We start from the raw sequence: 12,793 nt of genomic DNA, 5'->3' as shown, positions 1-12,793 counted from the left end.
ACGTGATGTTAAATGCGCACGCGCACTATCGTGCGTAGTCCTTTGCAGAGCTTCATGTGTACGTTTTCGGCTGCTGGTTAACTCAAGAACTCCTCTAGCCGGCAGAAAGCCATCTTGGACATTTCTTGCGTGACGTGCTGGCGTCAGTTCGTTCTCCGAGTGCTAGAGAACGTCGTGTCTACGCTTTCCTTCCCATCGCTATAAACTTGATCAAACTCTACGATGGGGGATTTGACAAAGACGTTCCTCTACGCGTGGTGTGGGAAGAATAAGGTAACACCTCAGTACGAGTTCAAGAACACCGGACCGAGACATCGTCAAAGGTTCCTGTGTGAGGTATGCCCATAGAAACTCTGCTTTACTTCACACCATTTAAGCACTTCCATTCCTCTGGTTTGACTTTGATGATCGCACTGAACGCAGGTTCGTGTGGAAGGCTACGATTATGTCGGAGCCGGAAATTCGACGAACAAGAAAGACGCCCAAACAAATGCGGCGAGAGATTTCTTGCAGTATCTTGTTCGCAATGGCCTCATTTCGCAGGGCGAGGTGCCGGTTGAAATCCCGGTAATTATAACGCTTCTCTATAAGCAAATCATCGCCATTTACCATCGACTCGTATCGTTCCAATTGACTTTTTTTAAATTATTTTCTTTCAGACGGGTGGCCCGCCTGCAGCGTCAGAAAACTCGAACGATCCGTCTTTTCAGTCGCGAAATTACAGCGAACCCAAGCAAATCTTGCCTTATGAGCAAGGGCCGCCCGTGTCCTACCTGGACAGGCTTGCTGAAAAGCGTAGGCTGGAGGAGGTAAGCCACAAAACACACCTGTCACAGTCACTCGGCCTTGTCGACCTTTCCTAAATGTTGTAAATGGCCCTGTTGTCCTTGTTGTATGCTTACGAAGTCTGCATTGTGTGTTCTTCAGGCTGAAGACCTCGACATGAACTCCGGCATCCACGGAAACTGGACGATTGACAATGCAAAGTCGAGGCTCCATCAATTTATGCAGATGAACAAGATTAATGCAGATTACACATACAGTGAAATTGGGCCCAGTCACAATAAGTATGCTGACTTGGCTTAGGGCTCCTTTGACGAGTAATTTTGTGTGATGTTGTATTCTAAATGGCTTTGGGAACCTCGAACAAAGATTAATACTGTAATATATTAATAATTAGGCCTCAGGCTCACTGACTGTCAAATACTGAAGTGCTGCAAGGATGTACGACCATGAGCAAGAAATGTAGCTAGAAAGCTTGACTTTCTTGTAGCGGTGCGGTTTCGTTGCTGCAAGTGGGAATGGATTATCACTGCTTGCATGTCGGATGTGCATGGAGCAAACATGACATGTTAGAGCATATTGTGTTTATCAAGGATAGTTAACCAACAAAGAACGCAAGGGCCTAAGTGAGCTGGCATATACTAAATATTTTGAAGCAACCAACTCTTTCTCCTAGTGTCACCTTTCGTATTCCTCAGCGTAGGGTTGCACCAAAATGTTCAGGGATAGTTCCTTGCTCAGAAAGAGAGCACCCATTGACAAGTTTTTTGTAGTAACTGCAGAGAAATTTCAAGTCGTGATTTAACATGTTGCACATTTTAGAGTATGATATGAATTATGTGTGGATAATGCTTTTATTCCAGTGGTAGTTTAGTAGTAATTTCAGTTGCTTCTCTTTCATACAGCACCACATAGGATTCACACTCAAAATGATAAGATTCAGTTAGAATTGGTGTGTATCCCAAGCCTAACCTTTTCTTAACATACCTGCGTGTATTTCAACTACTTTCACGACTTAAAAAAAAAACGTTGGGCACTTGCATAAGCACACATGTAGTATAATAGAGTGTATCCATAGGCTGTGAACTTATTGAGATGCTGCCATTATTGCTTGCTGCCAGCAGGAGTACCAAGTTTGGTAGCACAAAGAAATCTGGGGACTTGCAGTAAACACAATTCCAAATAAACCAGAAGGTGCTCGTGTAAACTTACCCTATAGCATATTCTGTATTCATCGGAGACAGCTTGTCTATTAATCATTTTAGGCATTTTGGGGATGTCAATGAATGTCTCTCAGGCATCCATAGTGATTCTAAATATCTAGAAAAAGTATAGTGTGCAAGTGGAGAGTCTTTCAAGATCCCTCTAGTCTGTCCACTTGCGCCGAAGTGTTTATGCCGCGCTCTGAAACTGCACTCTCCCTGAACGTCAGTAGTGTGCAAGGATACTGTCTTTCTAATCACTGACGAGGTAACAGGCATTGCTCAGTCATTCAGTATATCCCATGCTTGCCAAGCATTCAGAAAACGTAGCCATATATCCTAGTCGTCTTTCTAGACTAAATCACGAGTCATTATCCTAACAGAGAGCCCGCTTTATGGCTCGGGGGAGAAAGGGGGGAGGGGGGGGGGGGATTCTGTAAAAGGAGTTAACAGAACGCTTGGTGTTTGATCTTTAACCGCGTGATGTGACGGTGTCAGATTACCTAGTCACATGTTGAAGTTTGGATGGGCTCTCTGTTAAGGATGTTTCCTTATTTTTGACAATATTTTTTAACTGATCTTGGTCTATACTGACTGAGCCAAACAAAAATTTTAGTCCTACGCTACACCAAGTCAAGCTAATGTGTGAAATGCTCCTAAAAGAACCACGAAAGCTGACTTTTGTGGTCCCTTTAGAAATCCGGCTAGGTATTTAATATTTGCTGAATTATTTTTAGAAGGAATACTCTCATTCATGGGAGTATAATATATTTCTGCTATCGCATAAAACTCGCCATTTTATCTACAGTTTCAAACGATGAAGGAACAGAATCCACTTGAGCAATGCCCGTGATCTTACGTCCGACAGTGACATGCGCTGGGAAGCCCAGACGAGTTTTGCGTGACCGAGCGCGCCAAAACTCTGGGGCTTCCCACTGCTCCAATGCCTACCGTGCAGAGATAAGAAACCGGTGGTTTGTGGTACACTCCGGCCCAGCAGTTTCAACTTGTCTGCCTGCCTGAGAAAACGATTCTGGAACTGCTGGGCCGGTCTGTGTCCACAGGGGATCTCTGGATGCTGCCCGAGGACTTCACCCACCGTGAAAAGCCCGTGGCTCTGGGCAGGAAGAGTGCAGTTTCGGACGAACATGGGCCGAGGGAAATTGCTTTGGGTATGGGATTGTTCCTTGTTTTTTTTTTCTTTCATTGCTAGGCTTTGAATCTGAAGTTAAAGGGGAGATGCAGCCTGGAAAATTCTTTTTCGAGAGAAGTTGATTTTGAAAAATGTATTTTGGGCCGGCGACTTTTGGAGAACGTTTCTGCAAAGCTTCGTTCGTGTCCACTGCGCATACTTGGCATCATCTATTTTCTTCTTTATTGCCAAGGCTGATGTAGCTTCCAGAGTGCTGTAGCCTCGCACTGTTGCTGGAACATGCGGCATCCCCTTGCATCTCAGTTGCACGCACTCCCGTGGGAAGGAGACGCCGAATGAAGCCACGCTCGTGCAGATGTGCTGTTGGAGCAATGTGGAAGCTATGCTAGCTTAGGCAATGTAGCCTGCAGTAGTTGATGCCAGTATAGCTGACTTGTGTTTTTTGTTTTTTTTTTCTTTTCATTGGTGCTTAGTGAAGGTGAAGCTCTGGGCACCTTGAATGCATTTTTCTTTATTTCATAGCACTTTATATTGTGAATATAGTTCAACTATGGGTTACAAAGTTTACTTTCTGGACAGTGTCCTCCCCATGTGTTTTGTGGGCCCATAGTTTCATAGCAAGAAAGATAGTTGAGTAGTTTATAGCAAGAAAGATAGTTGAGTTTGTACCAGTATTCTGGCTCACTGCATTAGTTGCAGGTTGAGAAACCAGTATCTTAGCAAAGAGACAGCCTTTTTGGCATTTTAGAGTGAAAGCCTACTTTTATGCCTTGCTATTGCTGACAGGCAGCTTTTTTGGCATTTTCAAGTGAAAGCCTATTTTTATGTGTTGCTATTAACTCGTGGTAGTAAAGCATCTGGTAACACACTAACGCAAACTGGAATTAATTGACGTAAGATACCTCCTAGACGAATGCATTGTTTTCATTAGAGAAGCGTTGACACGAAGCACCAGATGTCTTGGAATGTAGTGTACTGTTAGATCTAGCCTTAGCAGCTTTACCACTCTATGGTAGTGCAGCCAGGCATATATTGATCTCCTTCTTTGGGAAATGTTATACTCGTCGGAAGTCTTTGCCTATCAGTTTAGCTTGAAACCTGATTTGTCATTCATTTCATCATTGGTTCTAATTGGTCTTTCTTAGATCATTGAATCAATCGGTTTAAAGTTGGATTCCTTTTTCATCTCCCGTTTTGCCATTCATAATACTTCCATCTGTTGTCACACTCCTGTCTTCATTCTGTTGTGTTGTGTAGAGCAGAACCTCTTGTGTGATCCTGCCAGCCACTTAATTTAAACTTTACTACATTGAAATGTCTTCTGGCTTTTTAAGTTTAAAGGAAAGTGTGTGTTGTTATGCATGGAAGCAAGTGAAGTATGTCTTCGAGTAATTTGCAGATTTCTACCGTGTCGTGTATTGCTTCGGCAATATTGTAACAGTCTTGTTTCTATCCATCAGGAGTTTCATTGCAGAGATGGCCATCTTCGTACGAAAGCTCAACATGAGTGAGTGGCCACTATACACTTTTTGTCCGACTTCTGATATATTAATTTTTCTAACACATTGTTTTAGAGGTGTGTACAGTAGGTTGAGCAGTGAGCTCCCTTGAGCAAAGCATTTTAAAGCAGAGCACATTCTGGGGGGCCTTGAAGTTATTTGCATTGAGGTTTTGTGTTGATATCATCAAAACATTTGAGAGCTAGTAGGTGACAGGCTATAGAAGCTCTACCCCCAGCACATGTTCGTTGCCTTCCGTCGAGCTTTGGCTGTGTCCGCGATAGATGTGGTATTTAAGGCAGAAAGCTCGCATTACAGGTGGAGAACCTACTGCAGTCACCTGTGATCTACAACCTTCTTAATATGTCTTGCATTCATGAGGCTAGCAGCCCCATAAGTAGGAAAAAGGAAGCATGTGGTCAACTCTAGCGGGTCTGTTACCCTCTCTTGTGATATGAGGGAACACTGCAATTATCTATGTTTTGTTTTGTTGTCTTCTCTGTGCCACCCAGATGGAAGTTAACCAAGATTATCTGCTTTGAGCTGTTCATTAAAAATCTATATTGGTTTTCAGCTCAGGCTCATCAATCTGGAGACCGTTTGTAATTTTGAGCTTACAAGTTAAGTAAATATATATTTCCAATTAAAATTACTGTCTGTAGAAACTGGATGGTTAAAAAAGGACAGGGAGCATTACTAGAACAGGTTATATGTCAGTTATAAATTTGGGTGGCTAGAACTCGAACTGGGTAGTATATCAGGTTTTGGAGCTATCGGAGAAAGCAAGGCTACAAGCACATACTAACCACCTTTAATGGAGGATCTTGCTTCAGTCCTTGCTCTATCTTGGGAGGTTCAAAATCTCGGCAAAAAACCTTCACGACAAGGCATGAAACCGGTCGCGTCGTACCCCTTCTAAATATGAATAAAACATATCCAACTTTACTATTGCACATAAGCAGTGTGCCACTTGGGGGCGCTCTCTTTATGAACTTTGGGTGTTTTCCACAGAGGTCCACGCTCGGGAACAGGGGTCGAACAAGCAGATTGCTTCGAAGTCCTGCGCCCTTTCCCTGGTGCGCCAGCTCTTTCACCTGGGCGCCATCGACGCGTACACTGGCGTCACCAAGAAGAAGACCGAGAGCAAGGTGGGAAAAACTACCTCGGACATGCCTCATTAAACATCTATTATGACGAAATGTTGCGATGGATGCGTCTCTCTTCGAAAATTTGGATTATCAATGTTTTGGGAATACCATTACATGCTACATGTTGTTTCCATTCAGCTGGAACCGTATGAAGTGACCGTGAGACCGGAAATCGCAGAGGAGCTTCAAGCAACCATCGATGCACTCAACCTTGAAGTCGTTACTGTTCCCCAGGTTTGGTTCTCATTATCATCATTATATGCGGTATCTTTACAAGCGGATTGCACTGTATGGGTGCAGCTATATTACGAGACTGCAAGTGACGACCGTCTATGCTTGCGTCTTTTCTCTTTGGTCACCCCTCCCCCGCTCCTTTCAGGGCGAAGTGCCGCAGGAGCCGTTCTCGCTCAGGGTTCCCCGCCACCTGGAAGGGGAGCAGGTGGTGTCGCAGCCGGTGCCCGGCGGGGTGGTGCCCTGGTCGCCCCCACAACCCAACTGGAACCCCTGGACTTCGTGCAACATTGACGAGGGTCCCATGGCCACGGTGAATGGAGTCGGCATGCACACCGTGCACTACTCAATTTTAGCAAGCAACTAAATTTCCGGCACTTTGCAACTCGCAAGAATTATAGAAAAATTTATCTTAATAGCATGTCTCCCCGTGGTACTTACGGACACGTAGCGCATTGCTAAAAGTCTAGAAATATTGTGCCCTTGAAATATTCCCAAAATCCTCGCTCCGCGAAATTCTCGAAATATTGAGTCCGCGAGAACGAATCCGCTTACGGTATGGAGTTTTCAGAAATTGCGTGCCAATCTGCGAAAAACTTAAGAATGTTGCATGGCCCATGGGATGCTGCCTGGCAAACACTTGGCATTATGCCAAGTGTTTGCCATAGGGGGGGCGACAAACACTTGGCAGTATGCCCGAGAAAGTCGATGTAAAAATACAGAAATGTTACACTACAGCAAGGTGTGCGTTAGGTGTGTTTTTGTTTTGTTTTTTAGTTTTTATTCCTAAAAAGAAAGGATATTTTCGGAATGGTGCTGTAGGTTAGGCGAGGATTCAATAAAGAAGCCGAATCTAACTTTCAGGAGTTGGTAAGAGGAAGAGCTTTTTACATCAGGTATGCTGTGGAGTGTTTTTACAGAGGAGCTGTTAAGGGCTAGTTTCCCCAGGATCACGTCCGGTACCAAACAAATGTTGACACCCGCGGTAGACACGACGCTCTGGTAGCCGCCGTCGCTCATAAATGGCGATAGCTGTCCAGAGTGTTATGTTTGCCGGTTGTCTGCGTGCCTCCATTGCTCATAAATTGCGGCAACCTTTCCAGCCCCGGCAACGAGGCAACTGGTTGCTGCCGCCGCTCATAGATGGCGACAACATTTGTTCGGAGAAAGAAGAGCGGGAGCGGAACAAGCAGCGACGTGCGCAGCAGCGCAAATGTTTCCGCAACCGCCGCGAGGCCGCTATCGCCTAAAGTTCCATTGCGTCGAGCGCTTCAGATTTTCTTTCGAAAGAGCAGATCTCTTGCCTGGAAAGCCACTGCCAAGAACAGAAGCTACAGCTCCGCTGCTCTTCCTTCTTTACCAGAGTGGAAAGGCTGAAAGTTTTTTATTTAAAAAAATGAGTACAAGAAATCTGTCATCTGTTTGCATTTACCGTGTGTAACATGTGCGATAACTTCTAGTCTCTTTACAATGCTTGGCCTGCAACCCGCGCTCGTCGCCTTCCGTCGTGCTTTGGCTGTGCGTGCAAACTCAAGGGTGGAGAGACATTGAAGCATTATTGAAGGTACTAGTAAGCTTGGGGGCAGGACAACAGAAGAACCTCCCTGCTTTTTTAGTGCTGTCAGTACCTACTGTAGGGGAGTCGTTATATACTTAATTGGGCACAAATTTCTGTCCTAGGCTGAATCTGCCGGTATAGATCGAGGAAATAAGATCCTATTTTTTGGCCCTCATAAATAAACTGTGCATGCCAGAAGGCTGAAACTTCGTGAGAATGTGACGCTGGAGGCGGAGATAAAATGAGAAAGTTTGAATGTGTAATGTTACCTGGATCAAAGGATACAAAAGAATAACAGAATTTCTTAATGAGCCGATGTCCGCCTGAGCCTGATGTTCGTCAAACCGTAATTTGAGTTTGTGGGCACCTGTAGCTTTTATTTTGGTAAAAAAAAGAACCAACCACTTAAAAAGACAATGGTGTTTTTTTTCCATGCTGAAAAGTTTTTTCACTGACATAATTGCTACAGGCGCCCACAATCTAAAATTTCGGTTCGGTGAAACTTAGGCTTAGGTAGACATCGGCCCATAGAGACATTTTGTTTCTCTTTAGTATATTTTGATCCAGGTAGCATCATGCACTTAAACTTTTGCATTTTATCACTACCGATCACGTCACATTCTTGCGGAGTTGCAGCTATCCGCGAGTTGAAGTGTTTTTTCATGTGGTCCGAAAAACCGGATTTTGTTTTCCTGATCGAACCCTATATAAAGTTCAACTTCTAATTTCTATAGTATCCGAATGGCATTGCATATAATGTGCGAGCATCACCCCATTATTGTGTAAGCTTATTAAAAGTAATTTTAAGCTTGTATTGCATCACTTGTACATTACAACAGATGGCAGAAGGCAGCCCTCTTTGTGGTGCATATACTATAAACGACTTATTTTTCGCGTGCTCAATATTTCGCGGGTTTAATTTTCGCGACTCAGTGGGATCTCAATATAGATTCCAGTGTCTTTACATTTTACCGGAATTTTTTGCGGCACCTATTTTTCGCAAATTGTAGGCGATTTGCGAAGTTCGCGAAAATTAAGTCGTTCACAGTAAATCAAATTGGTTTTTTTTGTTTTTTTTTAAGTTTTGTTTTGCTTTTTTTTTTAATGACCCACAACTTCGTTTTCTGTTTAGCTGACTCTTCCGCAAATCAGCGAGAACATCCTGAGCTCGTACAATGAGCAGGTCGACCACGACGCTAAGCTGAAAAAGGTGGGTGGGGCTCCGTTTTCGTTCCCTCGACTGCGACGCACCCTTTAGTTTTTCACAAGCCACGTTTTTCGCACCCCATCTGCAGATGCTGGACGAGCGCTACCAGCTCCCGGTGTACAACTCCTACGACAGCATTCTGGACGCCATCCATCATTCTCCCATCGTCATCATCCGAGGGGCCACAGGTTGCGGAAAGACAACCCAGGTGAGGAACCAGGACTTGGTGCAGCATTACTAAAACACTCAGTTGGGAAACTCGCCCTTGAAACCTGGACCGCCTGCGTCCACCGAGGCCAAACTGGATGCGATTACAGCGCCCTCCTTTAGAGGAGAGTCAAAACATGAAAATTACTTTATATAGCCACTGCGAGATGGCGCCTCCGGCCCTTGCGCAACTCGACCTGAACCGACACGCGGAGTTCGCGGAGTGGGTGCTGCAAGAGAAATGGCGGTCTCATGATCGCGTCTGCTTCTGTTCTCGACTACGGATCGAGCCACTTTTTCAAAGCAGGCTCAAAAGGCAGTTTTTCAACCTAGTTCTAATAAAGTTGACTTAGTGGAAACAGTCGGCATTAGCCCTTTCCCTACCGGCAAGTCCCGCTCGTTGTAGTAGTTTGTACCATAGTTTGTATCAACATTGCCAAGGACGACTTAGGCTCGTCGTACATTTAAAAGCTTCTCGTGGCGCACGAAAGATGGGCTAGAATTGTCATCTGCCCCTGATTGGAGTTTTTGACACCAGAGGACGCCAGCTCAATCGCTCGCCTGCATTTCGCCAGTTTGATGGGTCCCTATCATTTCGTTGAAACTCCTTTTGTGGTATTACGTTTCGTGGACAACTTTTCAGGGACACACGTTTCATGGACAAACGTTTCGTCGACACGATTGTTTCATCGGCACTCGTTACGCGAATTGCACGCTGTTGGGACATTTCGTCACGCGTGTATCACTGGAGTGCGCATTTACCCACCCCCGCCTGCGTTCACGCCACTTCGCTGGGACAGTCTGCGGCGGCTCATTACAAATATGTTAACCCAACTGGCCGACCCATGCATGCTGCTTCCCAGCGACAGTCTCGTGCAGCTTATCTCGGTAAAAAGGTAATCTGAGGTGTCAATGAAACAGTCTGTCAATGAAACGTTCGATGAACTGATTGCCACCTAGTTTTGATACCTTTTTCTCAATTCTTTTGGCCAGATCGATTTTAAAACGGCGTCACGCACGCCACAATTAGATAAAGGTGGTTGCTTACAAAGATATAAGTTTTCAAGTTTGTCGTCATCATCTTTGGGTGACAGCAGTTTTAAAGTTTTCTTCGAATCTGATGTCCAATTTATCTTTAGCAAGGCAAGGGATAACTGCGGCTCCTCTGGTAGCATGTGGGACTTTGCCAGCCCGTGGCTGCCGGTGCTTGAAGCGTTTCTAAGACAAGGGCTTGACTTTGTTTCTTTCTATTCCATTTCAGGTGCCCCAGTACATCCTCGACTCTTACATCAATCAGGGCATTGGTGCCGAATGTTGCATCGTTGTGACTCAGGTCAGTTGAGCAGCCAATACTGATCTATATCCCTGCCGTCCTTGTCCTGCTAGTGGCTGCACTGGGCATATCTTGCAAATTCTGCTCACATTGTATCTAAACCAAAACTAATAAGCTTTTTTTTGTTTTCTTTTTTCTTTCAGCCACGGAGAATTAGTGCAGTCTCCGTAGCTGAGCGAATCGCAGAGGAACGCTCTGAAGAACTTGGTCAGAGTGCTGGGTACAGCGTGCGGTTTGAGTCAGTGCTCCCGCGTCCTTACGGCTCCATCCTATTCTGCACCGTTGGTGAGCTGCCTGCTTTCTTCGCATTTGTGCGTGAATTCTTTAGGCATTTATTTGCTCACATAAATGTGACCGGGCTTTGCACCCTACTGTGCACAGACTTGTAACCTGGACTCAAAACAGGTGCAACTTTGGTGCCGAAACAGGTGGAAAAGAATACACTTTCAAAATACTCTATAATGTATTAACATTGCAGTACTGCTAATTTCTACTGTCAAAAAAATGACCACATCTCGACGTCGTGAATGATGTTGATTGGGGCGAAGCTCTGGTGGTGCTCGTCTGCGTAGACGCTGAGCCGCAGCATGCCAGGCCTTTCGTTCGTTTTCATTCATGCCAGAAAGAGAATGTGTGGTATGGAACGTGGTTATATACGCATTTGAGTATTTGACTGCAGGGCCCTCGCGCAATTATATACGCTTTTGACCTCAGCACCCTCTCCTGTATAGACGTTGAGTGGCTACATGCAACGTTTCATCCATGACATCCCCAGCTCTTGAGTTTACCACATCTCAGAGCCCCCTACTCGTCCCGCAGTCGTGGTTGAGTGGTTAAGGCGATGGACTAAAAATCCATTGGGGTCTCCCCGCACAGGTTTGAATCCTGTCGACTATGCAAACATTTTTTTTTCTTCATAATTTCTTGTTTTGTTTTTTGCTCTACACGAGCACGTGAGCTGACGAGCACAATCACGAACACGGGCACCAGCAAGATCGATGTGAGCACGGACGCTGGACGGACAAGGCCAGACCCTAAGGAGCTTCGCCCCTAATATGGCAGTGCTCAAAGCGTTCAGTGTAATGTGCAACCCAAGCTCACCGTCTTCCCCTCCATTTCAAGGTGTTCTTCTGAGAAAGCTGGAGGCAGGCCTGAGAGGAGTCTCGCACGTCATTGTTGATGAAATTCACGAGAGGGATGTGAATGTAAGTCTGGTCAACGTTTGCTTCAAGGAAAACGTGTTTCGCTGTGCCACTAGAAACTGGGTTTCAGAGCAAAAAAACTATTACTGCGTGCCGGTATCGATGATTCCTCGTTTCCTTCGTCTTCCCACAGACCGACTTCATCATGGTAGTGATCCGAGACATGATCCGGGCCTTCCCTCAGCTGCGGGTGGTCCTCATGTCTGCCACAATCGACGTCACCCTCTTCCAAGCCTACTTTGACAACTGTCCCGTTATCGAAGTGGAAGGAAGGGCACACCCAGTTCAGGGTGAGCTCTTATGCATTGACTGAAATGGAGCTAGAAAAAAGAAAATCCTCTTTCTAGATTTCCCCTCTGTTGTGAAAGTTCCCACTTCTATCCTTTTTTTCAAAAATTCACCATCACTCTACCCTGCGGAATCGCCTACTAACAATCCCCGTCATTATTTCTTTTGGCTTAGATCGATAAATCAAGGTTGGCATTTTTCTGTGTCATACAAATACTTTTTTTTTACTCATTCATTCCTCGCACTCCCATAGAATGGAACCGATTCATGACCCAAGTGCTTTCAGAAATACTCTTTTTAACTTTTTGTTTTCTGTGGAACCATGAGTGAGTGTTTATTTTGCCATTGTGCTCTCTGCATTTTATTTTACCACTCCTCTCCGTAATGTCGTATGACCTTGAGTGTAAACAAAAATGTATTTTCTTTCGGAGAGAATCTCTTGTGTCTGTAGCATTTAAGCGCCAAGTAGGGGAGGGTGGAGAAAGTGGAGACGCATGTTTAGTTGAACAAAAGAGTGCTTGATTTGCCGGCCTTCAACTTTTAGAAAGTTTTCATAGATAGTTTCTAACTTCCCGCAATGCTGTCCTCGACCTGCTACAAGATCCGGATCTCTACAGGCAAGGCTAGTGGCACATGTGCATGGCAACCACATCTTCATTTTAGGCAGCGTAGAGAAAAGGGAGGAGCAGTCTACTGAAACCACCTATTGTTCTTATGTAGGGCCACAAAGATTGAAAGTGCTTTCTAATTTGATGCTGTTCAATTTGGCCGCGTGCTCAATCATTAGGTTTCCCTCGCAAACTACCACCTTGCAGAGTACTTTTTGGAGGACTGCATTGAGCTCGTCAACTTCGTGACTCCACCAAACACGAAGAAACGCAGGAGGGACGAGGACGAAGGCATCGAGACTGACGAGCCAGAGGTGAGTGGCGAGATTTTATGCTAATTATTTCTGGTTTGGGAAGGTGTTGATGGTAATTGT

General features: G+C 45.1%; 1 protein-coding gene and 1 non-coding gene across 3 annotated transcripts in view; both read left to right on the top strand.

Moving 5' to 3' along the window:
• The first annotated feature begins 7 nt into the window (after window positions 1-7).
• Window positions 8-12,793, top strand: part of LOC8033634 (ATP-dependent RNA helicase A) — a 37,708-nt gene continuing 24,922 nt past the window's right edge. The window contains exons 1-15 of one of the 2 annotated variants that reach the window (XM_029993059.3): window positions 8-336; window positions 424-567; window positions 660-809; window positions 928-1,067; window positions 4,599-4,645; window positions 5,649-5,785; window positions 5,924-6,019; window positions 6,165-6,329; window positions 8,707-8,784; window positions 8,870-8,989; window positions 10,250-10,321; window positions 10,465-10,606; window positions 11,444-11,526; window positions 11,657-11,813; window positions 12,627-12,733. In XM_029993059.3, coding sequence (XP_029848919.2) covers window positions 223-336; window positions 424-567; window positions 660-809; window positions 928-1,067; window positions 4,599-4,645; window positions 5,649-5,785; window positions 5,924-6,019; window positions 6,165-6,329; window positions 8,707-8,784; window positions 8,870-8,989; window positions 10,250-10,321; window positions 10,465-10,606; window positions 11,444-11,526; window positions 11,657-11,813; window positions 12,627-12,733 — 1,752 coding nt within the window. In that variant the 5' untranslated portion in view covers window positions 8-222. Of the gene's footprint in view, window positions 337-423; window positions 568-659; window positions 810-927; window positions 1,068-3,049; window positions 3,158-4,598; window positions 4,646-5,648; window positions 5,786-5,923; window positions 6,020-6,164; window positions 6,330-8,706; window positions 8,785-8,869; window positions 8,990-10,249; window positions 10,322-10,464; window positions 10,607-11,443; window positions 11,527-11,656; window positions 11,814-12,626; window positions 12,734-12,793 lie in introns of those variants that run through there. The other variant, XM_042292413.1, reaches the window with a different exon arrangement.
• Trnaf-aaa lies at window positions 11,137-11,220 on the top strand. The gene has a single exon. It is a non-coding gene; the product is annotated as a tRNA-Phe (tRNA).

Source organism: Ixodes scapularis, unplaced genomic scaffold (assembly GCF_016920785.2).
Source record: "Ixodes scapularis isolate PalLabHiFi unplaced genomic scaffold, ASM1692078v2 PGA_scaffold3__209_contigs__length_174095766, whole genome shotgun sequence".
NCBI classification, from domain to species: Eukaryota; Metazoa; Arthropoda; class Arachnida; order Ixodida; family Ixodidae; genus Ixodes; species Ixodes scapularis.
Note: the sequence above shows the minus strand (reverse complement) of the source record. Positions and strands in the feature narration are given on the sequence as shown.